Here is a 13,769-nt window from a genome sequence, read left to right on the forward strand (position 1 = left end):
TTCAGACATCAAATGTCAAGTTTTCTTCACTTTCTGTCACCCTTGCCAAGAACTGCATGTCACCATAGCGATGTCTGTAACAGATCAATTTATTGTTAACAATCACTGTTTTGGTATAGCGTACTTCAGCAAATGGAGTAAAGAAAACACAGATTAAAATAAGCTAGCTAACAATTGCAATAAAAAGAAATAAATAGAAAATAATCTGATTAAAGTCTAGTAATTCCATGTTCATATGAATACATAACATCTACAGTATAAGTTAATAAATTGAAGCTACTGTATAAATACATCACCAGCATGCACAATATTGTATTATGGAGAATATTGGAGCAGTTATCATCTTACACTGAAGAAACAGTATAATAGGCAAGTGCATTTCTTGACCAAGAAGAAACTGAAGACGAAGTAAATCCACAAATCTCAAATCTGCTTTTAGAGCTTCCACTTAACATTGCATGTGCTCTATCCACAAATTGTACTTGGGTCTCAAATCAAGTCTGTGGTTACAGGTGCCGTTTCAGAGATCCTACTTCTTGTTATGAAGATAGCATAACTGGAGTTTAAGGGTGGACTCGTTTATTGTTTAATAATTTTCAAACATCACATTAGTTAAAATTCATTTTTCTGCTATCCAGATTTTTCAAATCATTTCATATGAGCATAAGGACCCAATAGAAGTTGTTATAGTAACAACAATACTGACAATAAGAATTGTGTGTCCAAAAACAGTTAATTTATTCAATAAAGCACATCAGCACATGAGAGGGACAAGCTGCACTAACTTTACTTCATGGATTTGTATTTTAAGTTACAGTATGACTGTGTGACACATACCTGACACAAAGCAAACAAAAACATTATTTTTTTAATGTTATCTTCAATAACAGACACAACCTGCTTCTCACTCAGCGATCATAATGTGGTGCAACTAAAGATGCCGGGTACGTTTGTTACGTAATGAAGTTCGACACCCCGAAAAGCATGTCTTCACTTCTGTAACCTGTCTGCTCCCCCACTCATTCTCCATCTCTCTCTCTCTCTCTCTCTCTCTAAACAAGGCCATGACATTCAAGGTTACCCTAATTTTCTAGTTGCTCAAGCATCGGAACTCAATTTCTGAACTCCCCTCACAAAATACAATAAGACAGCTCAGCTTCATTTGCGCGATAAGACCAGTCTCTGCCAGTGTGAAGGTATCGTAACCTGACAGTCACACTGTGATGAACAACATACCTCTTGCTTCTACAGTGGTATTTTGGCAAATGCTGCAGAGGCTATCAAGTAGGGGGCTTCCTTCTTTTTTTTTAATTTAAGGTTATTTCTCAAACTAAAATTGTCTTCCCTCCTCCTACTTTTTTCACTTTTAACTGGAAAAATAAAGAACAGCAGCCACGTTAGTACCATCAGCTAAATTGGCTGCCGATGTTCAACCGCCCCATCCCACCCTCCCTTTTTTTGTTTCTAAGAACTTTTTTCAAACTATTTTTATTTTGTCATCATTTGTGAGCGCGCGTGTTGTGTTGTTTTGGCAGAATGAGGTTTTGGACTCTTTAATTGTTGCCCTCGCCGCCCTCGTCATCCTGCTGGTCACTTGTCCACAGCGTCAAGTTGTCTCGTAGCAGCTGCATGATGAGAGTGGAGTCTTTGTAGGAGTCCTCGTTGAGGGTGTCCAGCTCGGCGATGGCGTCATCGAAAGCGGTCTTGGCCAGGTGGCACGCCTGCTCGGGGGCGTTCTGGATCTCGTAGTAGAAGACGGAGTAGTTGAGAGCCAGGCCCAGGCGGATGGGATGGGTGGGCTGCATGTGCTCCTTGCTGATCTCATGGGCCTCACTGTAGGACTTCTCAGAGGACTCAACCACCGCGGCTCTCTTCTCCCCCGTGGCCACCTCGGCCAGATAGCGGTAGTAGTCGCCCTTCATCTTCAGGTAGAACACCTTGCTCTCCTGCTGCTCTTCATTGCAATTCTTGATCAGGAAGTTGTCAAGGAGGTTGAGCACATCCTGGCAGACGGTCTCCAGCTCCTTCTCTATCTTTTCCCGGTAGGCCCTCACCATCTCGATCTTCTTCTCATTGCCATCAGCCGACGTCTTCTGCTCAATACTAGAGATGACGCGCCAGGATGAGCGCCTCGCTCCGACCACGTTCTTATAGGCCACAGAGAGCAGGTTCCTCTCCTCATTGGATAGTGCTTCATTCAGCTCTGTGACCTAAAAAAAACAACAGAGAGATATATATGCAGGCATTAGCATGTGAATTGTCTCATTTATGTAAAATTTGAGGAAAGGTATCAAAAATTCAAAAGCTGATAATAAAATATGACCATCCACACTAAAGTGTGTTAAATACAGCACATCCAGCTACAACAATTACAAGACAACAGAATACGTAAAGAAATACAAAGCTACAACTGTCACGAATGGCTCCCAACAAACTCTACAACATCCAAGACAAGATCCACTGCATCCAGAAGAGTCAGACACGCCCCCACCACTATGACATCATCCCGTCAGGTGACTCCTGATTGGCTGTCCAAAGGTCTGAAAGCTGCTTTTGTTTTGACAGGCCTGTGTCTGGCTGGAGGATTTAATCCTTTATACCCCACTGGGACTGTGCAGCAGAGGCATCTTTACAGACCTTTTCTGAGTGTAAAGCCTGTTGTTACTTTCTTTTTCAGCACAGATTTCAGTTCCATGAGCAGGGGGGCCCCTGCAGATCACGTGGAACAGCTCTTCACAATGCTTTTACTGAACACTATGTCGGTCAACATAACTTTACACTTTGGGTTTAAAACTGATATACTTTATATTGACACACAAATATCTTTCAGTTTAAATTGAAGTTGTGCATTGAAGAAGTGGCTAACTGCACAAGGTAAAAGAAAATTCACTAAAAGTGGGGAATCATGTTTCAGTCAATCATTTGTTTTCAAAAAACAAAGGGGACAAACATACAGCTTTTCTGCAGCAATGGAAGTAAATAAGGTTGAGGAAAGTTAATCAAAACAACACTTCTTCAATAATTGTTGGAAATTTACATGAATGAATTTTCAAAATGTTGTCACATATTTACATATTTTACCCTGGACACTTTGGACTGGGGGATATTCCCAGTTGATAATTACACATAGGCAATGTTAGGAGAAACACCGCAATCCATACAATAGATCTTTTAAATGTCAGTCCCATGACAAATGCTAAACAAAAAATGGAGAATCAACTAGGTAGACAGGATTCATCTTATGGAGACAATGATAGATATTTCATTTCTTATTTTCTTATTTGCTGCAATATTTGCTTGTTATTTGCTTCATTACAGTCAAAAAAAGTTTATGTATCATCATCTTTGTCCTCAACATGCAGGTGGGGTCACACTGTGTTCAAAGAGGTTGAACTGCATGATGGGGTGCAAAGGACACATGGCAGAGCCACAGCATCTTGCTCAAGCACACTGACACAGTAGAAAGCTTAATCCTCTAACCTTTGAGGTGCTTTGCAGTCACAACGAACTCGCAGCAGTGTTACTCTACAATAGCAAACACAAGCTGCTAATCCATGTTGCTGTTGTTTTTACAGTCTCGATTGACACATATGCATGACTCATTATGTCCTCATCAAACAATTTTGTTCTCAGTATGCATTTACCCTTATATGTACGTCCACGCCCATCTTCACTTTCATTCTATGTGCTAGTCGAATTTAAAGCAGCAGAGCTGACCATGTTCATCAATAGGATTGCTTGAACTGTTAAAGGGAGGCAGTAGAGGGCAAACAGCAATCTCTGATGCAATCTCCTGTTTCCATGGTGACTGCAAAATCTGCTTTGTTTGTGAGGAGTGAATTATCTCTGCTGGAGACAGTGGCCACAAGCTGCTAATACTTAGGATGCTGATGTAGTGGATGGTATGGAGAAAGATGCAGCACTGTGGACTAGTGCTAACAAGCTACCTCATGTATTGCACCTTTATAGTGACCTATACACCGAGACACATGGGTGGACCCTAAATCCACAAGCAATCCTTTAACTTCAGACATGTTCCATCTTGTGCCATACAGGCCTGAGGATAGGGAAGTCAGTCAGTTGATCCGTCTATCCAGTCTGTTTAGTGAACATGCCCATGCTGAATGAACCCGAATCTTAAAAAAATTCAAGAGCTTTCCTAATCACCATCAAACTGCCAGCTCTTCAGTCCATGACATTCTGAATATCGTTCTGTCCAACACCTCCTGACAGAAATATCTCAACAAGTATTGGATAGATGGCTATTAAATTCATGGTCCCAAGAGGATGATACCTCCTGACTTTGGAGGTCCCTGACTTTACAACTATCGGGATCATGAGACAAACCTATGTGAAATGTTGTGACAATGACTATGATTAAAAGGATTGGTATGAGATTTGGTACAGATATTTAATGTCCCTTAAAGATTAATTCTATAGATTTTTATGATACCTGACTTTTCCTCTAATGCAATTAGAAGGTAAATGTTTTTAGTTAACCACTGGATATCTTGACATATGCTGCTAGATTGGCAGAACATCATGTAAAGACATTTAAGATTCCTACACAATGTCTCAACATCTGTTTGATAGATTAGTGTCAAATTTTCTAGCGCTAGTTGAGGTCCCAGGGGAAGAAAGTGTTCGGACTTTGCTCATCCACTAACTTTCCATATGTGCCTCTTATTGAGTCAAAATGTCTATTTTTCTGACAACTTTGTGATCAAATACTAGCAAAACTGATGTAATTTCCATCAGCCTCTGCAGCACTGCTAATTAGCAATGATAGAAAGTTAAGCTAGGGTTTTGAAATTTGTAAATACCTGCTAAATGTAATAGCATGTTGACTATATGTAATTTAGCATGCTGATTTTAGCATTTAGCTCAAAGCACCATTGTTTAAAACAACAGCTTCCCAAAGTTGCTTGCAAGGCTGTAGATTCCAGTTTGTTTTTATTCATGATGACCAGATGATGACCGCTACCAATGTTTGATATAATTACACCGAAAATATCAATCTAAAAATTGACATGAATTTTAATAAAAATAACTTTCATCCCACTGTATCTCGTTCCTCTGTTGCCACCATAAAATGAAATACCAACTTGGCCAATCTGACACCAAAGTGATGCCAAGAAATTTACAGACAACCTTAATGCTCGTCAGAGAAAACAAATACTGATAGATTTGATCACATGACTTGTTCTGAAGAATTCTGAAAAGATTCTTTTTTAATTTTCCACAGCTTATTAGCAAGGCTTAGCGCTTAATCATCAGTATGCTTGTGCAATGTAATGAACCATGCAGCCTCTAGAGGACCTGTACCAGGGTGGGGGAGGTTTATGTTTGTTCACTAAGGAGTGTTTCTGCACGAAACATCGTAAATTTTTTTACAGCGGTCATATCTAAAATAACCTCTGTACTGGCAAACAATAAAATGACATCTGTTGCATAATGACCCCACTTACAAGCCTAGGAGAAAGTAACCCTACCCCCCCATTAGTCATTCCTGAAGAAAAACCTCTACTCTACACTGCTCTATGCCTCAGTTCATTAAATTACAATTAGTCTAAATGAGTAGCTTAGCTGCAGAAAATGCAACAAGAAGACTGGGTCAGCACTTGAGCAACAGAGAGGTCAGAAAAAACAATTCTAAACAACCCATCTGTACAAACATGGCTGCAATTGTTTCAGAGGGCTGCAGGGTGAGCAGAAAGCCCTGACGGAAGCTCTGGTGCAGGGATGACAATAGAGCTCTGTCTACCCATAAAGCTCATCAATTGCGCCTGCTCTCTCATGACTCATCCTTGCACTAGGCGGTCAAAATTCCATACAACTGAGTGTTAATACAAACAAAAGGCCAGCAAGGACAATCAATAACTCCGTCTTTGACAGCCTTACTGCATGGCCATTAATATCCACAGTAAGAGCTGCATGGCTGGGGGTGTGAGAGGATCTGAGTGGAGGCCAGGTTATTCCCACCACATTTTCATGAAATAGGTTACAATCCACACCCACATGGTAGAGGCTTGCCACAGTCCCACAGCTCCCCATTTTTCTTCCTGTTCCAGGCTTTACTTCCTTCTTTTCCCTGCTCATTTGCTGTCACTCCCCGGTCTCCTAACTTGATGTGACAACCCCCCTCCTGCCCCCCTACTGACCCTCTTTCAGGCAGCACAGCACAAAGGCACCGTGGTCTACCTGACGTCACTGGCGGTGTGAATGGGGCTAGCTGGTTTAGCTTCAATGAGCCTGGTACTAAAAAAAAGGATGGATGCATGGCAGTGTATGCGAGTGTCTTAGTAATGAAGAGGAAGCCTCAGGTAGCTGTTTGTTGCTAAGCTACCACCTATGACAGTAGCTTTCCCATAATTAAAGCAGAGAGCCAAAAATAAGATGCACTAAAGGCTGATCACTCAAACAGAATGAGAAAGATGCGTAGACCTAATGAGGCGACCGGACTGGTATGCAGAGAGGCCAAACACTCGTTAATGTGAGCTGGGGGGCACTCTGTTGGTATTCTACTGTGATTAAATAAACAGGCAACACACAATGTAACCAAAAGTGAAAAAAAAAATAAAAAAAAGTTACATAATGGTTCAAATATTATCTAGAAAGTAATGGCTTATTAAAAGATATAATGGATGTACAGTATAAGACCATTGGGTCGCCCATGCAATTCCATGACAACATAGAAAGAACAATACCTGCTGTGGCTGGCTATAACAACATCACAGTTGTGTTTTTGCAATTCCAGATGACAACTTGGTTTCACTAGTGTCATCACATGTTGACTAATTGCATTAATAACAATGACACTACTGAGATTATTGGGTAATAGCATGACTAATAGTTGGTCATAGACTGTCTCGATGCCACAGGATTTAGTTTCACACTTGTATTTTTAGAGTTGGTCCATCTTCTCAGAACCCAGATCTTCTCAAAAATCACTCTCTTCATTAGTCCCTGCTCTTCCCAGACAATAACCCTGCTAACTCATTCAGGTGCATACAATTCCCAATATATAACCACCATCATGGTGCTGAGGCAATATGAACCAACTTCAACCATTCCTGTAACATTAAATAGCTTCAAGTGAAAATGTATGTATTGAACCAAGAATCAAAAACACAGAACCCAAACAAAAAAGCTTAGAGTATGGAGGAATTTTTTTTACAAGCTAGAAAGAATTACAGTTCAGCAACATCTAACATTTTTAAAAGCCCTTCTTAAGATCGTAGAGCAGTGTCCTTGTCTGGCTCAGAGCCACTGCTGACCAAGCCATTACCTAGCTTACTGTGCTCTGGTTATTGTGTCACTGTCACTACGGCAGTATTACTGAGGAGTGACTGTGTCTCCTCAAAGACAATTGTGCAGTTATTCAACATCTGTGCCTGCTGGATCCTGCCACATCGCTTCTAATCTGTCTATGAAGTAAATGGTGTTTGAATGCTGAAAGAGAACAGTGTGGAACTAGGAGGATTAAAAAATGCAAGTGTGTGTTGTGAGATACAAAATCCAGGAAGTCCAGTTTAAAGGTTAATGCCTTTGGAGGCTTATCAGTAGGTTAGTCATGTGTTTTCCCCATAGAATAATGAACTTGTGACAACACCCATTTTAAAGATCACACTGATTATTTGACAAAAAGAAAAAGATGAGTATCAGCTCAATATCTGCAGATCGCTTTCACTTCTATCTTTAACATTAGATTTTGCCTTGAGAAGCCTCACTCCTGTGGTGCAGTTGAGAATTTGGTTTTAATAAAAGCAGGGTTATTGTCAGGGACAACACCTGGTAGAGAAATGTAAAAATCCTACATGTTCTTGTTCACACTCCACACTGAGAAGAGGTTTTCAATAACTAATGTACGTGAATCCTTTCTTCTTTTTCATCTTAAGCTGTCCTTCCCTTCTTATGAACTATAATACAACTGCAGGTCAATGACAATGTGATGCTGCTTGCATTAGTGCCCCTGCACTCGTTTAAAATGAGTAAGAAAAAGTAGACATCAGCAGAACTGAATGATGCATCACGATAAGTACTGTTGAGCAATATCACACAGTTCACATATTGCTGTAAATATGGTAGGTGTAGCGGGGTGGGTGTACGTCGTGCCTATGTGACTCACCACCGAGTCAGGACACATCGCAGGACATCCTCGAATGTCCTCAGATGACATTGGCTGCATTGCATTTGTAATTGGACTGAGATTTAGGAGAACGCTCCTACCTCAGAAATAAAGCAATATAAGATTGATGCTTCCTATGCCCCCTAGACAAATACTGAAAGAGGAAGATGAGGATAAACTGGAACAGGAAGCAGAGACTGAGAGGAGACAGACATTTGCTGGGGCTATAGCCCCATTTCCTAGTTTTGTGCACTGATTGCATCTAAAATAAAGCTCAGCATGTGTCAAATACAAAAAAAAACAGTCCTCCAGTTACATTATGTGCACATTTAGAGACTATGACTCTCATTTTAACTTGAAGGTATGTCCCTAAAGATGCAGCATCCCACTCACACCCACTCCTGTGGAGATTTTGATCACTCCTGTACAGTGCACACAACAATGATTTCTGTGTGAAAATGTGTCTTGCTGCAAAGACACAGGTAGCCGAATGATTTTGATTTAAACTGTGAGAACGTCAGGTGTCAACATATATTATGTTTCAGGTCCTTATTTCTCTATGTATGTTGTTTCCCTAGCAACAGACAAATCAGATGCCCTTGACTTCAGAGAAACAGTTATGGTGTTTTTCTGGCAATTTTAAGAAGGGTTGACACTGACATTTAAATATAACGTACAACAGAAGAAACCAGTAGTTATTTGGTTTATCAGTATGTGGTTGTGTATGGTTCCATACGCTACATTTACAGCATATGAACAGCAATAACACTGCAATTTCTTCATTCAATTCAGTAAAAACTTCATCACATAGTAAATACATATGAAACACAGATACTATGGAGCAGCTGCAGTGCAGGCTATCTGTTAATGTATTGAACGAACTTCCATGGCAGAGTAATGTTCTCAGTTTATTGTGTGTGATGGAAGCCCTGGCTCACTGTGCCATGCACTTCCTGAGACACATAGTTCACAGCTCTGCAGCTGGATGAGTGTGTGACTGTTCACGTCATGTGTGAAGAATGGCACAGATAGGAATGTTGTCATGTTTGTGAAGAGGTTGCATTCACAACGTGGATGTTGCTGCAGTATTTCCTGAATTTGTTACAAGAACCGGACTGATTTATCGTTTGAATAGATGTGCATTCCAGTGTATATTTTACGTAAAAAATGTTTATTTTTTTAATTCAAGTTCAGTATGTATTGTTGGATTTGTGTATTCTTTTTATCTATAGTTATTTATAATTAAGATGTTTGACATAGAAACTGTGTAAAAAAAGACAAACACAACAACAGTCTCAGCTGCTGTTGGATGTCAAATGGTTTGAAAAGGCCCAGTAACCATCATTCCAAGTGGTTTCGTAGCCTCGCTCCCCATTTGGACCAAACTTGAATCGGACATTGCCTGTCACTGATTTGGTAATCAAACAAGGGGTTTTAATAAATTGTATTTTGAACATTCATGTATGACTGGCAGTTTTAAAGAAAAGCTAATGAGATAGAAAGAGGCAGAGAGGGAAAGTAATTGAAATGTAATCTTTATTGTGCAGTAGCTTTATGTAATACAATTCTGTGTAACTCTCTATGTTATCAGGGATTTGTATTCAGCTCCAGGTGCAGACTGTTATCTCTGACAATGATCATGCCCAGGTATTAACTTGTGAATGCAGTCAAACCTGGTTTGAACACAGGTCAGACCTGGGCTGTGAAAGGAGAACAAGTGTGGTATGAAAGCAAACATTGTGTTAGCTTTTTCTGTTCAGAACGTTTAAAAATTACTTGACAATTAGTGATTTTTTGTTTTGTGAGAGCAGAAGTAGAATTTTATACCACAAATGGCCAAGTAGACTTTTATCGCTCCTCACACTAATAAATACTCTGAAGGTTTAAAAAGATAACGTCACCAAATTCAAAATGTTATGGTACTTAGTACGTCATTGATCTTTATTATTAAACCTTTGATTTGGTGAATGAGTTAAAAAAATGTCTTTATCTTCTTTTATCAGTAATATTATAACTAAAGAAAACAAAATGTGTTTAGTTTAAAGTGACTAAATACTTGTGTGCTCTTTTAAGAGACACTGGTAAAAAACACGTAACATTCTCCAAAAACTGGAAATGTATTTATTACAATAAAATGAGTGTATTGATTTAGCTTTGTGAGGCCAACCTTAAGAATAAATCATTACTGTGCCCAATGTGGATGCAATGGTTTCATGAAATATGCAAACTGTAGTACAGGTAATATTCACAATCACTCTCAAAAATGGCTCTTAAGAACAATGGTTAACTGCATGACCATTTTTAATAAATACAGTCTAAGTACAATATACAGTTGCACACTGCAGAGTAGAAATACATAATATATTGCATAGAAATAGATAGTATTTTGTGGCATGTTGTTGATTTAGTAATATTTTGGTAATACTTTCCAGGCAAAACCCTTGAAAGCAAGGACTTTAACTCTGGGGCAATTTTGTGATGACATCATCTTCATCCTCAGTATTGAGAGAAGGATGTTTGAGTTGCTAAGAGACACCCAATTTACAGAAGTGGTAACATTTACCCCATTCCTGTAGCACAAATCACACATTTTGAAGCTTTTTTTTGTGATTTCAATGGACTTCAATCATTCCGTGTGAACAATATAGGGTCAAAACATAAAAAAAACGTATTTCTTAAATCTTCTTTTCTTTTTTCCTAGTTCTATGTCCTAACTCAAGGTCTAAGGTGAATAGAAAGACACCAAGTGAATGTAATGTAAGCTGGGGACCTAGGTTTTGTGCTTTATAGATTTAAACCCTGGTACTGGGTTACAAATAAATACTTACACCCACAGCTGACCCCAGAAGACAAGCAGAGTTCATGAGTCACACACACACAGCCCCTGATGATTTTTCGATAAATCTTATCGTTTGTCCTTTATCTCTTGGTAAAGAAAGTTGTGGCTCAGTTATTGAAGCTTTAAGCTTATAACTGATGTGACCTGCTGTACAACTAGTTCACTATAATCTTACAATTTACGGTGATAAAAGAATTTAAATTACAGTGCTAAGAGCGGCCCACCAACATTATCATTATTTTTTGGTTGTGCCTGGTTCCTGTTCTCTGAAGCGTTACAATCCCTTGGAGGATGGGAGCAGTGCCGCGTGCTGTGATCCTGGTTATTTGGTTCCGTTGGCACGGTTACCATGCCTGCAGTGGCAAGGGATTCCCCTCAAATGATGGGCGAGGCAGCAGACACACCCCGCTGCCCAGTGCTGCAGAGAGACTGGCTGGGTGAGGGGCAGCTCTCTCCCTCGCTCGCTCTCTCTGACTCGGCATAAATTGGAAGGGGTGGAGCTCGGCCCCCTCTGGTATTACCACTACACCCTGGTCCTAAAGTGCAGTGCACACCATGGCCTTTAAATACGCTGACAGCTTACTTGTTGACTCCTAGAGTTGAAGCTGATGTAGAGACAGGAGCTTCCCACTTATTTTGTCTTGAAAGCTGCTTACAGCTTTGGCATATGCTGACACTGCTGCTGGTGGCAAACAGATAGGAGTCATACAAATCTGATCATATATAGATTCAAATTATAGAAATATGACACCAAAACTAAGGCCTTTGAATATAAAATGAAAATAGAGGATAAAGCTAATATAAATTCTTATATTAGCACTTTGAAGCCACCATTGGTGTCCACAGCCACAATATGAGCCTCCATTAGGATATTAAGACCAATCTTTGTGATAAAAGGAGAGTGGGCCTTGTCACACCTCACATCCCGCCACCCCTACTCTTCCCCTGCCAATGTGTCCATCCCTGTGTGATGCCATTGTCCAGATAACTGATGATATGGGGAGATGCAGCCTTTTGTGGGGCTGTGATGAAAAGGCTGCCTGTGAAATGGTGCACTACGGGTGGGCCTGTGCTGCATCTTGGCAGATGCTGCGGCACGCCTCTGTGTGTGGAGACCTGCTGGAGGAGGCCGAGGACGCAGGGATGCGGCTGCTGCTGCTGCTGCACAGCATCGATTAGACAACAGGCAGCTCGTCATGCCACAGCTCGCACAGCAACAAAAAAAAAACTGCATTTGCTGCAATATGACATCTACTGAGCTTTCTGGAAAGCTGTCCCTACACCCACGTCTGAGGGGTGAACGCTTCGTCGTTTGCGCGTTTCCTTCTGCACTAATCGATTGCGATCATCAACCTTCAGCTGTTTCCGATGCGCACGAATAGGAGGACAGAGTGTGTGGCTGGTGTAACACACACACACACACACACACACACACACACACACACACACACACACACACACACACACACACACACACACACACACACACACACACACACACACACACACACACACACACACACACACACACACGATGTGGTGCTCAGCATCGAGCCAACACGACCATCACCATCACCTCAGCCTATGATGCCCCTCATCATCATGGTACCCAGCTATACACCTCGTCCTCTGCGCATCTTTCTCCGCGGTCCCTCCTATTCTCAAAGCTCCATTTGCGCCACGCACACAGTTAAACAACGGGGCTGTGCGTTATTTCTGTGCGTTGTTTCCATCGCTTGTTTGCAGCCTTGTAGAGAGGAGCCCGGCCAAAGGCACCGCCCCAAGATCAAACAGTCCGCATTTCACACACAACCACAATCCACCGCAGCCCCCCGCCGCCTCGCCGTGAATGAATCAACCGCACCTCGCTCCATCTGAGCCGTGGAGGTGAAGTGAGGCAAATGTCTGGGGGAATGTGAACACGGGCTTTTCTGGGCCTCGCACTCCCAGAACGATGCTGGTCAGACAAACCCCAGCACAGCGGTGGTTTATCCCAGTCATGTCTTCTTCTCACATGTCGTGTGCTCACCGCCTCACTGACGCTTCCCCCTCTACTGTCAAACGCGAGCGTCTCCACACGGAGCCGCCGTCTCCTGTGCGCGTGTCACTGCCCTCATGCTGGCACAGACATGACAGCAGTGTGGAGGAGAAAGTTGGTGACAAAGGAAGCTACTTACCGACTTCATGGCAGCTGCCATATCATCATACCGCTCCGCCTGCTCGGCCAGCCGGGCTTTCTGCACCAGTTGCTCGCGGTCTACCATTGTGGTCGTCGTCGTCGTGTGTGTGTGTGGAGTGTGTGTGACACAGAGAGCGTATCTGTGAGAGAGAGTGTGAGTGTGTGTGTGTGTGTGTGTGCGTGTGCGCGTGTGGCTGTGCTGTGTGTGTGGAGCTGGACGTCGTAATGTGAACGTGTTTGAAGCGGAGCGGAGATAGAAGCTCCTCGCGCTGCAGCTGCTGTCTGTCCGTCTGTCTGACGCCCCTCCCCCTCCCAGCTCTCTCCCCCCCCGGTGGAGTCACCGCCCACAGGAGGCGTGTCCTCACACTGAGTGACAGCAGCCTCAGACGTTATTACACATTTACAAGATGAGAATTATAACACTGACTTCAGTTCAAACGTAATAATAATAATAACAATGAAATGAGTAATAATAATATTAGTAATAATAACAGTAGTATTTACATTTATATAGGATGAGTATGTGACTGACGACCAGTTTATTCGTTCTGGTGTTAAGTTAATGTACTTACATGATTCTTGCTGTTTTGTGTTTGTACCCTCAGAGTTGAATGCACTTACTG

At 41.6% G+C, this 13,769-nt stretch overlaps 1 protein-coding gene across 1 annotated transcript; it reads right to left on the bottom strand.

Moving 5' to 3' along the window:
* Positions 1 to 71: 71 nt before the first annotated feature.
* ywhag1 (3-monooxygenase/tryptophan 5-monooxygenase activation protein, gamma polypeptide 1) lies at positions 72 to 13,453 on the bottom strand. The gene is made up of 2 exons (XM_035177999.2): positions 13,145 to 13,453; positions 72 to 2,210 (listed from the first exon to the last, which is right to left on the bottom strand). The coding sequence occupies exons 1-2, from the start codon at positions 13,229 to 13,231 to the stop codon at positions 1,554 to 1,556; spliced, it is 744 nt and encodes a 247-aa protein (XP_035033890.1). The 5' UTR covers positions 13,232 to 13,453; the 3' UTR covers positions 72 to 1,553.
* Positions 13,454 to 13,769: the final 316 nt, after the last annotated feature.

This window comes from Hippoglossus stenolepis, chromosome 15 (assembly GCF_022539355.2).
Source record: "Hippoglossus stenolepis isolate QCI-W04-F060 chromosome 15, HSTE1.2, whole genome shotgun sequence".
NCBI lineage: Eukaryota > Metazoa > Chordata > Actinopteri > Pleuronectiformes > Pleuronectidae > Hippoglossus > Hippoglossus stenolepis.

Excerpts from the sequence above, each read along its gene's own strand:
- ywhag1 (XM_035177999.2), bottom strand. The coding sequence starts at position 13,231 with ATGGTAGACCGCGAGCAACTGGTGCAGAAAGCCCGGCTGGCCGAGCAG. Across the intron at positions 2,211-13,144 it reads TGGCAGCTGCCATGAAGTCG|GTCACAGAGCTGAATGAAGC; the intron begins GTAAGTAGCTTC and ends TGTTTTTTTTAG.